Below are 14,227 nucleotides of genomic sequence, written 5' to 3'. Positions count from 1 at the left end.
ACAGATCAGGAAGGTATTGGAGGTATCAATGAGGATTGGAGAATATTTTCCTGGTATGAATTTAAAGGGAACAGCACATCCCTCTTGAATATGTTCTTTGGAACCTAGTCCTGGAAAAAGGCTAGGACCTTTATAATCAACCACTAGTTTTTTGAGACTGGGTTTTCAATGTTCCAGAAGCTGGACTTTTCAGGCGATTGCTTGAATGCAGAGGAACAGTAGCCACAGCTACAATAAAGGAGGGTTTGGGAGCTTTCTGGATTTCTGTTCTGTTTCCTTCCTTTTCAAGTGTTCCTCCAGAATACTAAAAGCCTCGGTTAGTATGTTCTCCACACTTGCTCATCCCAGCTGTGGGGAGTGAGTGAAAGTTCTCGCCACAACCGATCATGTGCTGAGAGGACATGACTGCCAATTCCACCTTCTCTAGCATTTCTCCCTCTTGTCCAGAAGTTTTTGGAAGGACGGGAGAAGTAGGAGAAAGTCTGTTGGAGAGAAAGGGGGATCCTCCATTCACTCCGCAACATAAGCACTCAAGAAGAACCTTGAATGTTACTGCAAATTAATGCATCTGTCATAGGTTGGTCACTGCTGCAGTACATGTGACATTTATGTAGAGTCTTCATCGTTGCCTTTCATTCTGGGAATGTACTAACTGACGAGTTCAAAATCTATAAAAAGATTGAATATTTTTCTAGTTGAATGGAAGTCAGAAGAGTGGCAGATTTGTTACTGAGGTTATAAACATAAAGTAAATATTCTTTTGTTCTCCCAAATTATAGAATATTTTCCTGTTAGCATTAAAATGTATCTGCTAAGGGCATATTTGTCCCTTAACTGTAATGGTAGGTCTCCTAAAGATACTGGTATTAAGAGTAAATAATTAACGGGAGCTCTGCATTCACTAAGGGAACGTCTACTCTACAGCGCTAATTTGAACTAATTTAGTTCGAATTAGTTAATTCAAACTAAGCTAATTCGAACTAACGCGTCTAGAACTAAAAACTAGTTCGAATTAGCATTTTGCTAATTCGAACTAGCGCATCCACACTGACTGGACGCAGGGGTGCATTTAAGGGCGGCTGAAACCGGTTCTGGCAGGGCATCAGGTCAGTAGTTGCGTTCTGTGGCTGCTGTCTGAGGCTATCTGAGGCTCGTGCTTAAAGGGACCCCCCCGGAGAGCCGGTTCTCAGCTTTTCCTGCTTGCTTGCCAACCTCGCCGAGGGACAGCAAAGCGTTGGTCTCTGTGCCCGTCTGTGTCGGTGCTTCCCTTCGGGGACGCCGCCACAGGTGGCAACATGGAGCCAGAGCTCTCCCTGCACCTTCTGGTGCACTTTCTGGACTTGCTGCTGCAAGCCTGCCACCAATGGCTCGAGGCTGCCTGGCACCACCTGGTGCACGTCAGCCCCCTGCCTCTCCTCCTAGCCGCCCTGGGGGCTGTGGAGGAGCCGCGGCGGCGCCCCAGCACCGGCGTGCCCCGCCGCGTCTGGCGTCTGGACACCAGCAGCAACTGGTGGGACCGCATCGTCCTGGAGCGCTGGGAAGACCGACAGTGGACCCAGAACTTCAGGATGAGGAGGGACACCTTCCTGGAGCTCTGCGAGCGGCTCGCCCCTGCTCTGTGCAGAAGGGACACTCGCATGAGGCCCGCCATCCCCCTCCAGAAGCGTGTGGCCATCGCCCTCTGGAAGCTCTCCACGCCAGACAGCTACCGATCCGTCGGGAACCAGTTTGGCGTATGGAGATCCACCGTTGGAGCGGTGCTCATGCAGGTATGGCACTCATCGGCCACTGCGCCGGAGGGAGGGGGGCTGCAAGGAGGGGATGGGCCGCCCCAGGGACAAAGGGAGGGCGGGAGGAGGCAAAAGCGCCCCGCACCGGAGGGGTCGGTCTGACCCGGCCGTAATACACGCCGCCAGGGGGGTTGCTTCTGGGAGTGGGGCGCGGGGCACTGCCAGGGCACGAATGTTCCCAGCCACCCGGGTGCCCCACTGATTGGAGCTTTGCTGTGTCTCTCTCCGCAGGTGGTCAAGGCCATCAACCGGGTGCTGCTCTGCAGGGTGGTCGGCCTCGCCAACCCGGACGCCGTCATCCGGGGATTCGGCGCCCTCGGCTTCCCCAACTGCGGGGGGGCCATCGACGGGATTCACATCCCCATCCGTGCCCCGGAACACCAGGCGTCCTGGTACGTGAACCGCAAGGGGTGCTTCTCCATCCTCCTGCAGGCCGTGTGTGACCACCGGGGCCAGTTCACGGACATTAATGTGGGCTGGTCCGGCAAAGCACACGACGCCCGGGTGTACCGCAACTCCTCCGTGTGCCAGCGGCTGCAGGACGGGACCTTCTTCCCCGACTGCCACATCAGGGTCGGGGACGTGGACATGCCCGTGTGCCTGGTGGGGGATGCCGCCTACCCACTGCAGCCGTGGCTGATGAAGCCCTACACGGGGCACCTCAATCCCTCCCGCCAGGCCTTCAATGCCAGGCTGACCAGGGCCCGCATCGTAGTGGAGGGGGCCTTCGGGCGACTGAAAGCCCGCTTTCGATGCCTCCTCACCCGTCTGGACCTGGCCGAGCACAACATCCCTCCCGTGGTGGCAGCCTGGATGGCTGAGGCTGACCGCATGGCTGGACACTACGGTCAGCCCTGCACCTCCGCCGTCCTGGAAACCCAGCGGGGGGCTGTCCGGATCCGGGAAGCCCTGCGTGACAGCTTCCTGGTGGAGGAGGAGGACTGACCTCTCCCTGCATGCCCTACTGGGGCCTTCTTCCACCCTACCCACTTCCCCTTTCCCCTCCGTACCTACTGTCAAATAAAGACACCTGTTTTTCAAACAAAAATGTCTTTTTATTTAACATAACTGGGGTGGGTGGTGGGAGGAAGAAGGGTGGGAGAGGGGAGGGGGAAACCTGGGATGAGGGAGCAGGAAGGGGAGGGAAGGGAGGAAGGGAAAGGAAAGCTCAGGGGTGGGAGTCCGGCTGCCTCTCCCGTCTTGCCACACTGCGGGTCCGGGGGCATTGGTGGGGTATGGTTGTGGAGGGTGGGGCAGGAGGAATGGGGGGTGTGGAGGAAGCAGGAGCGGGAGCAGGAGGGGGAGCAGGGGGAGCAGGAGGAATTGGGAAGCGGTCCAGCAGGCTCTGGAGGTGGCCTCGCAGGGCACGGCCCTGCTCCTCCCGGGCCTCCAAGCTCCTCCGGCGCAGCCTCAGGTCCTCCTGGACCCAGTGGTCCTGGAGACGGAGCTGTTGCTCTAGGAACCAGAGGCGCCGCCTCTGGTACTCCTCCTGGTTCCTGGCTCTCCTGCTTGCCCGGGCACGGGCAGCTGCTGCAGGCGGGGTGGTGCGCCCTGCAGGCCCAGGTGCTGCGGCTGTGGTGAAACAAGACCAGCAGTCAATTACCCCAGGGGCCCAGGTGTGTGAAACCCAGCTACCCTCTGCAAGGCCAGAGCCCCTGCAGGATCCCCAGCTGCTGCTCTGTGGTGGGCAAGGCCCAGGCTTACGGTCCCGGGGCTCCCTCTCGCCCCAGCCCCCCGTACACATAAGGAGCAAGATGGTACTCACAGGTGGACACCTCCCCTGGCTCTCGGAGCCCTCCTCCTCCTCCGTCTCCTGGAGTGGTTCCTCTGCTCCGGGGTCTATCACGTCCCGGGGGGCAGGGATGGCATGAGCCCCCAGGAGGCGGTCCAGAGCCAAAAACTGGGGGCACACCTCCGGGTCAGCCCCTGGCTGGCAGGCCCGTGAGTAGGACTGCCACAGGTCCTTTATTTTCCAGCGCACCTGCTCCCGGCTGTGCTGGTGGTCCCTGGCGGCCAGGCTGGCAGCCATGCGGCCATAGACTGCTGCGTTCCTGTGGCTAGTGCGGAGATCATGGACATTGGAGGCTTCCCCCCAAACCTCGATGAGGTCCACGATCTCCGCACTAGACCACGTGGGCGCCCGCCTCTTGCGGCCCCGGGCAGGGTCCTGGGAGCCGCCATGCTGGTCCCGGGAAGAGGGGGAGGGCTGGGTGTCCTCGGGTGGCTGGCTCTTGGGTGTCAGGTGCAGGGTGTGTTGGCACGGGTGCTGGCAGCCTTGCAACTGGCACAAACTGTGTAGCCAGCCCGTGGCCCTTTAAGGGCTCCGGGGCCGGGAGGGGGGCAGACAACTTTGCCTGGTGTTGGCCAGAGTGGCCACCAGGGCAAGCTGGAAAGGGCTAGCCTCCCACTAGTTCGAATTAAGGGTCTACACAGCCCTTAATTCGAACTAGCAAGTTCGAACTAGGCTTAATCCTCGTGGAATGAGGATTACCTAGTTCAAACTAAGCGCTCCGTTAGTTCGAATTAAATTCGAACTAACGGAGCGCTAGTGTAGCGCCTATGAAAGTTAGTTCGAACTAACGTCTGTTAGTTCGAACTAACTTTGTAGTGTAGACATACCCTAAGTGGAGATTTTTTGAAAGCTGTTTCATCTTTATCTAACTAGTTGTGTATAAAGATATGTTCAATGATCTTTAGCTTTTCTGCAAAATTTTGTTTTAGCCATCTCACATCGTCTTTAACAGATCATTGCTTTGAGAAATATCTGGAGATTTAGTGTGATCATCAAAAGGTATATGCAGAATAGATATTACTATATTCCATATTTCAATAAGTGAATAAATTTTACATTAAATTGAAGAGCTTCATTTTAAAAAGTTCAATTTAATATTAATTTAACAAAATCAGTACCCTGATTGAATCTGATTCTTTTCTATCTTAAAGACTGATTTATCCACATTGGAAGCTGAAAATACCCTGAATTATTTAGAAGAAGTATTAGCATCTTTGCGGACTGAAACCTCTATACAAATAATCTCAGAAAAGATATCTGCAGCTGTGAACCAGAAACCAGTGAAAATAATTGCATATAGAAATGGAGCTGGCTACCGAAATGGGCATTTAATCATTGCTAGCACATTCCCAATGGTAAGTATTAGTAACAATTATCCCAAAGATCATTTTAACAGCTAAAGTATTGGCAAGGATAAGCAGCGTTTGTTAGTGACCACAATGAACCCAAACCAGAATCTCAAAGCTAAATTTCTCTACACATGTATTGCTGGGGTATTTGTTATGCAATCTCAAATTTCAGTGCTACCCTATAGATTTGGTTCCATGTCCAATCTAGAGTATGTAGGAACCTGTTTTCCAGGTTCAGTTTTGATATGACCCAGTATGATAAAAGATTTTCATGGCATTAATCTTGCAATAATATTTAAAATTATGATCTTTTCCAAATTTGACTGATAATTTCAGAAGAAAATATTAAGAGATTTTCAGACATGATCGTAGGTTCAGCTTCTGACCCAAACTCTTTATAGTAGTTTAAATCTTCTGATCTGGATCCAAACACGGCCTCCTCCTGTTTATAAGCAAGGATAATTCTTCAATGACAAGTGGCATATATAGTATAGTATATATATATGGGAATATATGCCTTATGTAAAATGTAAACATCTTTTTTTCTTAAATTTGGCTTAATTTTGAAAGGTTTTAAAAGTGTTTAAGTTTTCTCTATTGAAATGGAAATTTCTAAAGATAAATTATTTCACTTAGTACCAAGTTCCTTACTGTAAATTGTCTTATTTATGAGAAGAGTTACGATACTGAGCACAAGATGATCACGTTTATTTTAAATATTCCTGGTGGATGAATGTTGAATGACTGGCTGTTGGAACTATGGAAATATTTGCAGAATTTTTGGGTCAAACATTCTGTAAGCTGGTGACAAGACTTTTTCATTAAGTTAAGACCATGTCAGCTTCCTCAAAAGTAGTATAATGTTCTGTGTTTTTTGATATTTTGGGGAACAAGGCTTATAGTCTCTAGTATGTGCAAAACATCTAATATGGGACAGCTTCTTCACTTTAAGTCTATACTGCAGTGCATCCCAATCATGGTCCCTTTCAGTCAAGCATCTTGATATTTGCCCATAGGTATCATAATTCCTACATCTGGCACACACTTAGGACTGGACTGCGTTCTCTCCCCAAACACTGATGAAGTTCAGCACCTCAGCATGGCTCCAAGTAGGGGAGCTCCTGGTGTGTGCTGCAGGCATGGTCACCTGGAAAAATGCACTTAGAGCATTCCACACATTGCCAAGCAAACAGGAAAAGGACTTTCCAAATTCCAGAGGACTATAAAGGGCAGGTCTGAGGGTTGGGCACCTGAGAGCTGGGCAGTAGAGTTCAAACTGATGACCAGATAGGCAAAAATAGGCATTGTGGGGCAGCATCTGCACTGGCACCCTAGCACTGCAGCCACTGCGCAGCAAGCGCTATACTTCTGATTGAGGTGCTGCTAGTGCACACTAAGGGTGTGTCTAGACTACATGCCTCCGTCGATGGAGGCATGTAGATTAGCCAGATCGGCAGAGGGAAATGAAGCCGCGATTAAAATAATCGCGGCTTCATTTAAATTTAAATGGCTGCCCCGCTCTGCCGATCAGCTGTTTGTCGGCAGATCGGGGCAGTCTGGACGCGACGCGCCGACAAAAAGAAGCCTTTCTTGATCGGCACAGGTATGCCTCGTGAAACCAGGTTTACCTGTGCCGATCAAGAAAGGCTTCTTTGTCGGCGCGTCGCGTCCAGACTGCCCCGATCTGCCGACACACAGCTGATCGGCAGAGCGGGGCAGCCATTTAAATTTAAATGAAGCCGCAATTATTTTAATCGCGGCTTCATTTCCCTCTGCCGATCTGGCTAATCTACATGCCTCCGTCGATGGAGGCATGTAGTCTAGACGTACCCTAAGGGTACATCTAGACTACAGGCTTTTGTCGACAGAAGTTTTGTCGACAGAAGTTTTGTCAACAGATACTGTCGACAAAGCTTCTGTCGACAAAGAGTGTCTAGATTACATCCAGTTCTATTGACAAAGCAAGACACTTTGTCGGCATGACAGTGTAGATGCAAAGGACAGTGTAGATGCAATAATGCCTTCTCTCAAGAGAACTCTATCGACAAAAGGCGTTATTCCTCGTAGAATGAGATTTACCACCGTTGACAAAACTGCTGAGTTCTGTCGACATTATGTCGACAGAACTCAGTGGCAGTGTAGACGCAGGTATAGTTTTGTCGACAAAAGTCCACTTCTGTCGACAAAACCCTGTACTCTAGACACACCCTAAGTGCCTTATCAGTGTGGTGACCTTGGGTGCATCTGTACTGTACTGTAACTTGAAATAAGATAGGCAATTTGAGCTACACAAATTGTGTATCTTATTTCGATGCTATTTCAAAATAGCTTATTCCATCATTTGTCACTGTCTACACAGCACCAAATTCCAAAATAAAGCGCTATTCCAAAATGTCCCTTACTCCTTGTGGAATAAGCTTTACAGGGAGGTCAGAATAGTGAGCCCAAAATCATGGGCTTGCTGTGAAAGGCAGGATAGCTTTTTCAGGATACTCCGGTATCCCAAAATAATGTTGCAGTGTAGATGTACCCTTGGGGGTTAGTGCACTGTGAGTGGATTTAGTGTGCTGTAACTTGCCAGTGTAAACAAGACCCTAATTATCAGGGTTTGAGGTGGGAAAAGAAGTTAATTCCTACTTCCTGCATTTAAAGCTGTCTCCATCCCTGCTCATCTTCCTGATTGCCAAAAAGACCCCAAAACATCACCAAAAATCTTTACAAAAATCATCACCAAAAGTCTTTGCAAAAATCAAAACTACCCTGCTGTCCAAATCTCCCTGACAAGATCTATAATGCAAAATAAAACTATGTAGCACATTGAAAGTGTGGGGAGACAAGAGGAATAGTGTGAAATAAATAGAATTAAATGTGAATGTAACAAGGAATTTTATTGTACTGCTATAAAGAAGGTTGTGGACAGGTAATGACACAGAGCTGGAGTTCTTGCCGCATAATATAGAGAGCTCTACCAGATATTTACATCAAATGTACTATGTAGGACACGAGACCTTGCTTAACATTTTATGTTATGACAGGAGATAACTTTTATTCTTTTGGCATACTGTGTATCTCAAATACATCAAAGGATAGTTATTAATTAGGGTTCTGTGCGGGCATTGCAAGATGCTACAGGACTTGAATTCGGAGCTACCTATAAAGAAACATAGTAGGAGACTGATTTGCAAATATTATCTCATGACATCTTATTTTAGTGTACCAAATTCCATATGGACTGAAAACATACTCAGCTAAATGAGTCATTGTCTGCTACTACATTTTATTATGTTTCTAAAATTTTAATAGAAGGGCAAATTAAAGTAGGTTGCCTGTTATTTTTTCTTGATATTATCCAACTAGTCTCTCATTTGCAAATGAACTAGAACATATCTAATAAAATGATATGGGTTTACACTATTGAGAAACTTTTCCCCTAAGTAAAGAGGCAGCACAGGTTTGCACAACACTTAAATACCTCATTTAAATCCTCTGCAAAGGGAAGAATTTCACCTTCTTCAAGTGATTAATCATTTGGTTTTTTTCTTTTTTCTTTTTCTTAGCTGCTTACCATGTGTACAAGACACCTTGAACTTACCAGGAAAGCTTGCAGATTATACACCCATGATGGAACCCTAATTCTTACCCTACCTGATTTAGTCACATGGGCTGTGAATGAGTGTTTCAGACAAAGTAACTCAGAAGAAGATTATAAAGAGAGAGTTGCAGTCACTGGCCGTGCTGAGGATGGGGCTCCTCTGCATATGGAAGGTAAAAGGTCAAAGTCAAAAAGTCCTTAATTAAATGTATATTGGACTATATGCAAGTTGAATATGAACTTTCATGAAGCTAACAGAGTTTTAGAAAGCTGTAAAAAGCCGCTGCTGACATGCTTCCAAGATTATCTGTGGAAATCCTTTTCTTTGTTTTCTGTTTTCTTAAGCCATGTCTACACTATGAGGTAAGGTCAAATCTAATATGTCTGATTTCTGGGCACCCAATTCTGTAAAGTTGAAGGTCCGTGTCATCACTGTGGGAAAGAATCGAATGTAGTCCTTAGTAGCGCATCCCCATTAGGGAGCCTATTGTTGACCCACAGAGCGATACACTATGGGTAACTTTGCATTCTGTGCTATGCTGCCAGTGCCTGCTGGGACCAAAACTCTGCAGCAGGTGGTTATGGGCTCATATCATCAGGGTCCCATAATGCACTTGTCTAGTCGTGTGTGACCACCGGGGACAGTTCATGGACATTAATGTGGGCTGGTCCGGCAAGGCACACAACGCCAGGGTGTACCGGAACTCCTCCATGTGCCAGAGGCTGCACGCCGGGACCTTCTTCCCTGACCGACCACATCAGGGTCGGGGTGTGGACATGCCCGTCTGCCTGGTGGGGGATGCGGCCTATTCCCTACAGCCGTGGCTGATGAAGCCCTACACGGGGCACCTCAACCCCTCCCGCCAGGCCTTCAATGCCAGGCTGACCAGGGCCCGCATCATCATTGAGGGGACCTTCGGGCGACTGAAAGCCCGATTTAGGTGCCTCCTCACCCGCCTCAACCTCGCCGAGCACAACATCCCTCCGATGGTGGCAGCATGTTGTGTGCTGCACAATTTGTGCGAGAGGGAGGGGGAGGCTTTCCTGCCAGTCTGGATGGCTGAGGCTGACCGCATAGCTGGCCAGTATGCTCAGCCCCGCACCGCCGCCGTCCAGGAAGCCCAGCGGGGGGCCATCCAGATCCGGGAAGCCCTGCGGGAGAGCTTCCAGGTGAAGGAGGAGGACTGAACTCTCCCTGCATGCCCCACTGGGGCCTTCTTCCCCCCTTCCCCTTTCCCCTCCCTAACCTCCCTTCCTAATGTCAAATAAAGACACCTGTCAAAAAAAACCTCTCTTTATTTTACATAACTGGGGTAGGGGGAGGGAGGAGTGAAGGTGGGAGAGGGGAGGGGAAACCTGGGAGGAGGGAACTGGAAGGGGGAGGCAGGGAAGGGAAAGCTCAGGCTTGGGGGTCCGGCTGGCTCTCCCGTCTCGCAACACTGCGGATGCGGGGGCCTCGGTGGGGAGCAGTTGTGGAGGGTAGGGCAGGAGGGACGGGGTGTGTGGAGGAAGCGGGAGAGGGAGCAGGGGCAGCAGAGGGAGCAGGGGCAGCAGGGGCGGGAAGAGGAGTGAGAGCTGGGGCAGCAGCAGGAGCCGGAGCAGGAGGAGGCAGGAACCGGTCCACCAGGGTCTGGAGGTGGCCTCTGAGGCCACGGCCCTGCTCCTCCAGCACATCCACACTCCGCTGGCACAGCCGACAGTGCTCCTGGTTGCGGAGCAGCTGCTCCATGAACCGGAGTCACCACCACTGGTAGTCCTCCTCCTTCCTGGCACGCCTGCTGGCGCGGGCGCAGGTGGCTGTTGCAGGCAGGGTGGTGTGCCCTGCAGTCCCAGGTGCTGTGGCTGTGGTGAAACAAGAGCTGCTGTCAGTTCTCCCTGGGGACAAGGTGGGTGAAACCCAGCCCCCTTCTGCAAGGCCAAGGCCCCTGCATGACACCCAGCTGCTGCTCCATGGTGGGCAAGGCCCAGGCGCACAGTCCCTGGGCTCCCTCTCCCCCCCACCCTCCCGTACACATAAGGGGAGCATGATGGTACTCACAGGTGGAGGCCTCCCCGGCCTCGGACGACACAGGAGATGTGGTCTGTGGGGTTCCTCGGGGGTCCTGGGTCCTGGACAGGTTCCCAGCAGGCTCCTGGCTCACGGCGTCCTCCGGCTCCTCCTCCTCGGTGTCTAGGACGGGTCCCTCTGCCCCGGGGTCGATGACCACCCAGGGGACATGGATGGTGTGAGCCCCCAGAATGCGCTCCAGGGCCTGAAAGTGGGGGCAGGCCTCCGGGTCGGCCCCTGGCAGGCAGGCCCGTGAGTAGGACTGCCACAGGTCCTATATTTTGCAGCGGACCTGCTCCCAGGTCCGCTGGTGGCCTCTGGAGGCCAGGCTGTCAGCCATGCGGCCGTAGACAGCCGCCTTCCTGTGGCTAGTGCGGAGATCGTGTACATTGGAGGCTTCCCCCCAAACCTCGATGAAGTCCACGATCTCCACACTAGACCAAGCGGGCGCCCGCATCTTGCGGTCCCGAGCAGGCTGGTCCCAGGAAGAGCGGGAGGGCTGGGTGGCATTGGGTGGCTGGCTCATGGCGTGCCAGGTGCAGGGTCTGCTGGCTGGGTGCTGGCAGGCTTACAACTGGCACAAACTGTGTAGCCAGCCCGTGGCCCTTTAAGGGCTCTGGGGCCGGGAGGGGGGCAGACAAGTTTCCCTGGTGTTGGCCAGAGTGGCCACCAGGGCAAGCTGGGAAGGGTTAGCCTCCCACTAGTTCGAATTAAGTGACTACACAGCCCTTAATTCGAACTAGCTAATTTGAACTAGGCATTAGTCCTCGTAGAATGAGGTTTACCTAGTTCGAATAAAGGGCTCCACTAGTTCAAATTAAGTTCGAACTAGCGGAGCGCTAGTGTAGCGCCTATCAAAGTTAATTCGAACTAACGTCTGTTAGTTCGAATTAACTTTGTAGTGTAGACATACCCAGACAGAAGTTTCAGAGGGGTAGCCATACTAGGGTATGTCTACACTACAAAGTTAGTTCGAACTAACGGACGTTAGTTCGAACTAACTTTCATAGGCGCTACACTAGAGCTCCGTTAGTTCAAACTTAATTCGAACTAACGGAGCGCTTAGTTCGAACTAGGTAATCCTCATTCTACGAGGATTAAGCCTAGTTCGAACTTACTAGTTAGAATTAAGGGCTGTGTAGACCCTTAATTTGAACTAGTGGGAGGCTAGCCCTCCCCAGGTTTCCCTGGTGGCCACTCTGGCCAACACCAGGGAAACTCGTATGCCCTCCTCCCAGCCCCGGAGCCCTTAAAGGGGCACAGGCTGGCTACGGTGCCCGTGCCAGGTGCAAGCCTGCCAGCACCCAGCCAGCAGACCCTGCATCTGGCATGGATCGAGCCACCCACCCGATGCCCCCCAGCCCTCCCCCTCTTCCCGGGACCAGGCTGGCGGCTCCCGGGAGCTTGCCCGGGACCGCAAGAGGCGGGCACCCACCTGGTCTAGTGCAGGCATCGTGGACCTCGTCCATGATCGCCGCACTAGGCACAGGAAAGTGGCCAGGTAGGGCAGGAGATCTGCCAGCCTGGCCACCCAGGAGCAGGTGTGCATGAAAATCAAGGGGGTTGACTGAGACCCCCGACCCTGAGCCCTGAGCTTACAATGGCCGTCCTGGGTCAGACCAATGGTCCATCTAGCCCAGTAGCCTGTCTGCCGACAGTGGCCAACACTAGGGACCCTGGAGGGGATGGACCGAAGACAATGACCAAGCCATTTGTCTCATGCCATCCCTCTCCAGCCTTCCACCGACCTTGGGCAGGGACACCACTCCTACCCCCTGGCTAATAGCACTCCATGGACCCAACCTCCATGACTTGATCTCACTTCCCTTTAAACTCTGTTCTAGTTCTAGCCTTCACAGCCTCCTGCAGCAAGTAGTTCCACAGGTTGACTCTTTGCTTTGTGAAGAACAACTTTCTGTTAGTAGTTTGAAGCCTGCTACCCATTCCTTTCCTTTGGTGTCCTCTAGTCCTTCTGGTGGCTGGCAATCAAATTTTATTTTGGAGTTTGCTGTTATATGTAAATATGTAAAGATTGATTTCTTTAATGTTGTAACAGTTAAGACAATTGAGATTATAGATGCATTTTTAATTATTCTATCAAATGAGTTAGTAAAGATTTCCGAAGAGATTAATCAGAACGGTTAAATTGCTTTTAACAATATGTGAATCTGCAGTTTCAAAAATAGAACTATTGTTGAATAATGGCATTAATTCCTGGAGATGAACCTCAGCCATGAAAATCAAGTTAGGAATTTTTAACATCCCTGTTCCTGAACCTTTGTTTGGGCCTATTTTTCTATAAATCAGAGGTGAGAAACCTTTTTATTTGGGTTGGGTGCCACTGACCCACAGAAAAATCAGTCAGGGGCCACATGGCCAGACACAAGTGAGAAGCAAACAACAACAACACATATAACCCTCACTTTCTGGCCTCCACAGATGTTGCCCCCAAGAAGCAGGAAGAAATGTCCAGCCCTGGGGAAGGGAGAGAGGCACTGAGGCTCAGGGCTTATCCCCAGGGCTCTGGCAAGGCCAAAGATGAGGGGTTCAGTGTGCGGGAGGAGACTGCTGGGGAGTGGTACAGAATCTGGGAAGGAGGTAAGGTGTAGGAGTGGGTATGATGGTCTGAGAGGGAGGTCCAGGTGTGGAGTCAGGGTGTGGGGCCTAGATAAATAAAAGGGGATGCAGGAGCAGGGCGGGGGTGCAGAGTCTTGGCAAGAGTGTGCAGAAGCGGGTTGGGTGTGGGGACGCAGGATCTGGGAGGAAGTAAGGTGCAGTAGTGCGGTCTGAATGGAAGGAAGAGGGAGTGCAGGAATGTGGTGAGGGTGGGGAGTGCAGAGTCTGGGTGGAAGGAGAATGGGGAAGGTGGCAGGGGATTGACTATGATTCTCAGTCCATGAGAGTGACAGGGGCAGTGCCTGCAGGGAACACTTCCCTGCAGTGCATACAACTGCTTCTTCTCCCTGCCAGACAGAACTTATGTGCTGGAGTCAGCCCATGGCTTGCCTTGATTGGTTCATTTAGTGGGAAGACAGTGTTCGTGCTCCAGCTATGGCACTCCCTGCGTAGCTGGAGCGGCAGCACCAGCTCACCCCACTGCTGGAGGAGATAAGCCCTGAGCCTCACAAGCCAGATCAACACAAGCTATAAGCTGGATCCAGTTTGCATATGTATATTCACCACCCTAGCTTCTAAGATTAGATTTTTAAACTGATAAAGTCTCCATTTTAGCAAGGAATCTAAGCATACTCTCCAGTTTCTGTGACTTCAGTGAGAATTAAGCATGTGGGTAAGTTCTTACCTGAATAGACATGGATTTGCTCACTTAAAGTTGAACTATACTTAAATACTTTAGGGTATGTCTACACTACAAAGTTAATTTGAACTAACAGCCATTAGTCCGAAATAACTTTGATAGGCGCTACACATGCAAACCGCTAGTTCGAACTTAATTCGAACTAGTGGTGCGCTTAATTCGATCTAGGTAAACCTCATTCTACGAGGACTAACTCCTAGTTCGAATTAACTAGTTCGAATTAAGGGCTGTGTAGCCACTTAATTCGAACTAGTGGGAGGCTAGCCCTTCCCAGCTTTCCCTGGTGGCCACTCTGGGCACCACCAGGGAAACTCTTCTGCCCCCCGCCCCCCCCCCCCCCC

General features: G+C 51.0%; 1 protein-coding gene across 7 annotated transcripts in view; it reads left to right on the top strand.

The window, feature by feature from the left end:
- The window catches only part of DCDC1 (doublecortin domain containing 1), a 604,418-nt gene that overhangs the window by 519,395 nt on the left and 70,796 nt on the right, over positions 1 to 14,227 (top strand). For all 7 annotated transcript variants that reach the window (XM_075927782.1, XM_075927784.1, XM_075927785.1 and 4 more), the window contains 2 exons: positions 4,734 to 4,937; positions 8,489 to 8,696. In XM_075927782.1, coding sequence (XP_075783897.1) covers positions 4,734 to 4,937; positions 8,489 to 8,696 — 412 coding nt within the window. The remainder of the gene's footprint in view (positions 1 to 4,733; positions 4,938 to 8,488; positions 8,697 to 14,227) is intronic.

The sequence above is a fragment of the Pelodiscus sinensis genome, chromosome 4 (assembly GCF_049634645.1).
Source record: "Pelodiscus sinensis isolate JC-2024 chromosome 4, ASM4963464v1, whole genome shotgun sequence".
Lineage (NCBI taxonomy): Eukaryota > Metazoa > Chordata > Testudines > Trionychidae > Pelodiscus > Pelodiscus sinensis.
Note: the sequence above shows the minus strand (reverse complement) of the source record. Positions and strands in the feature narration are given on the sequence as shown.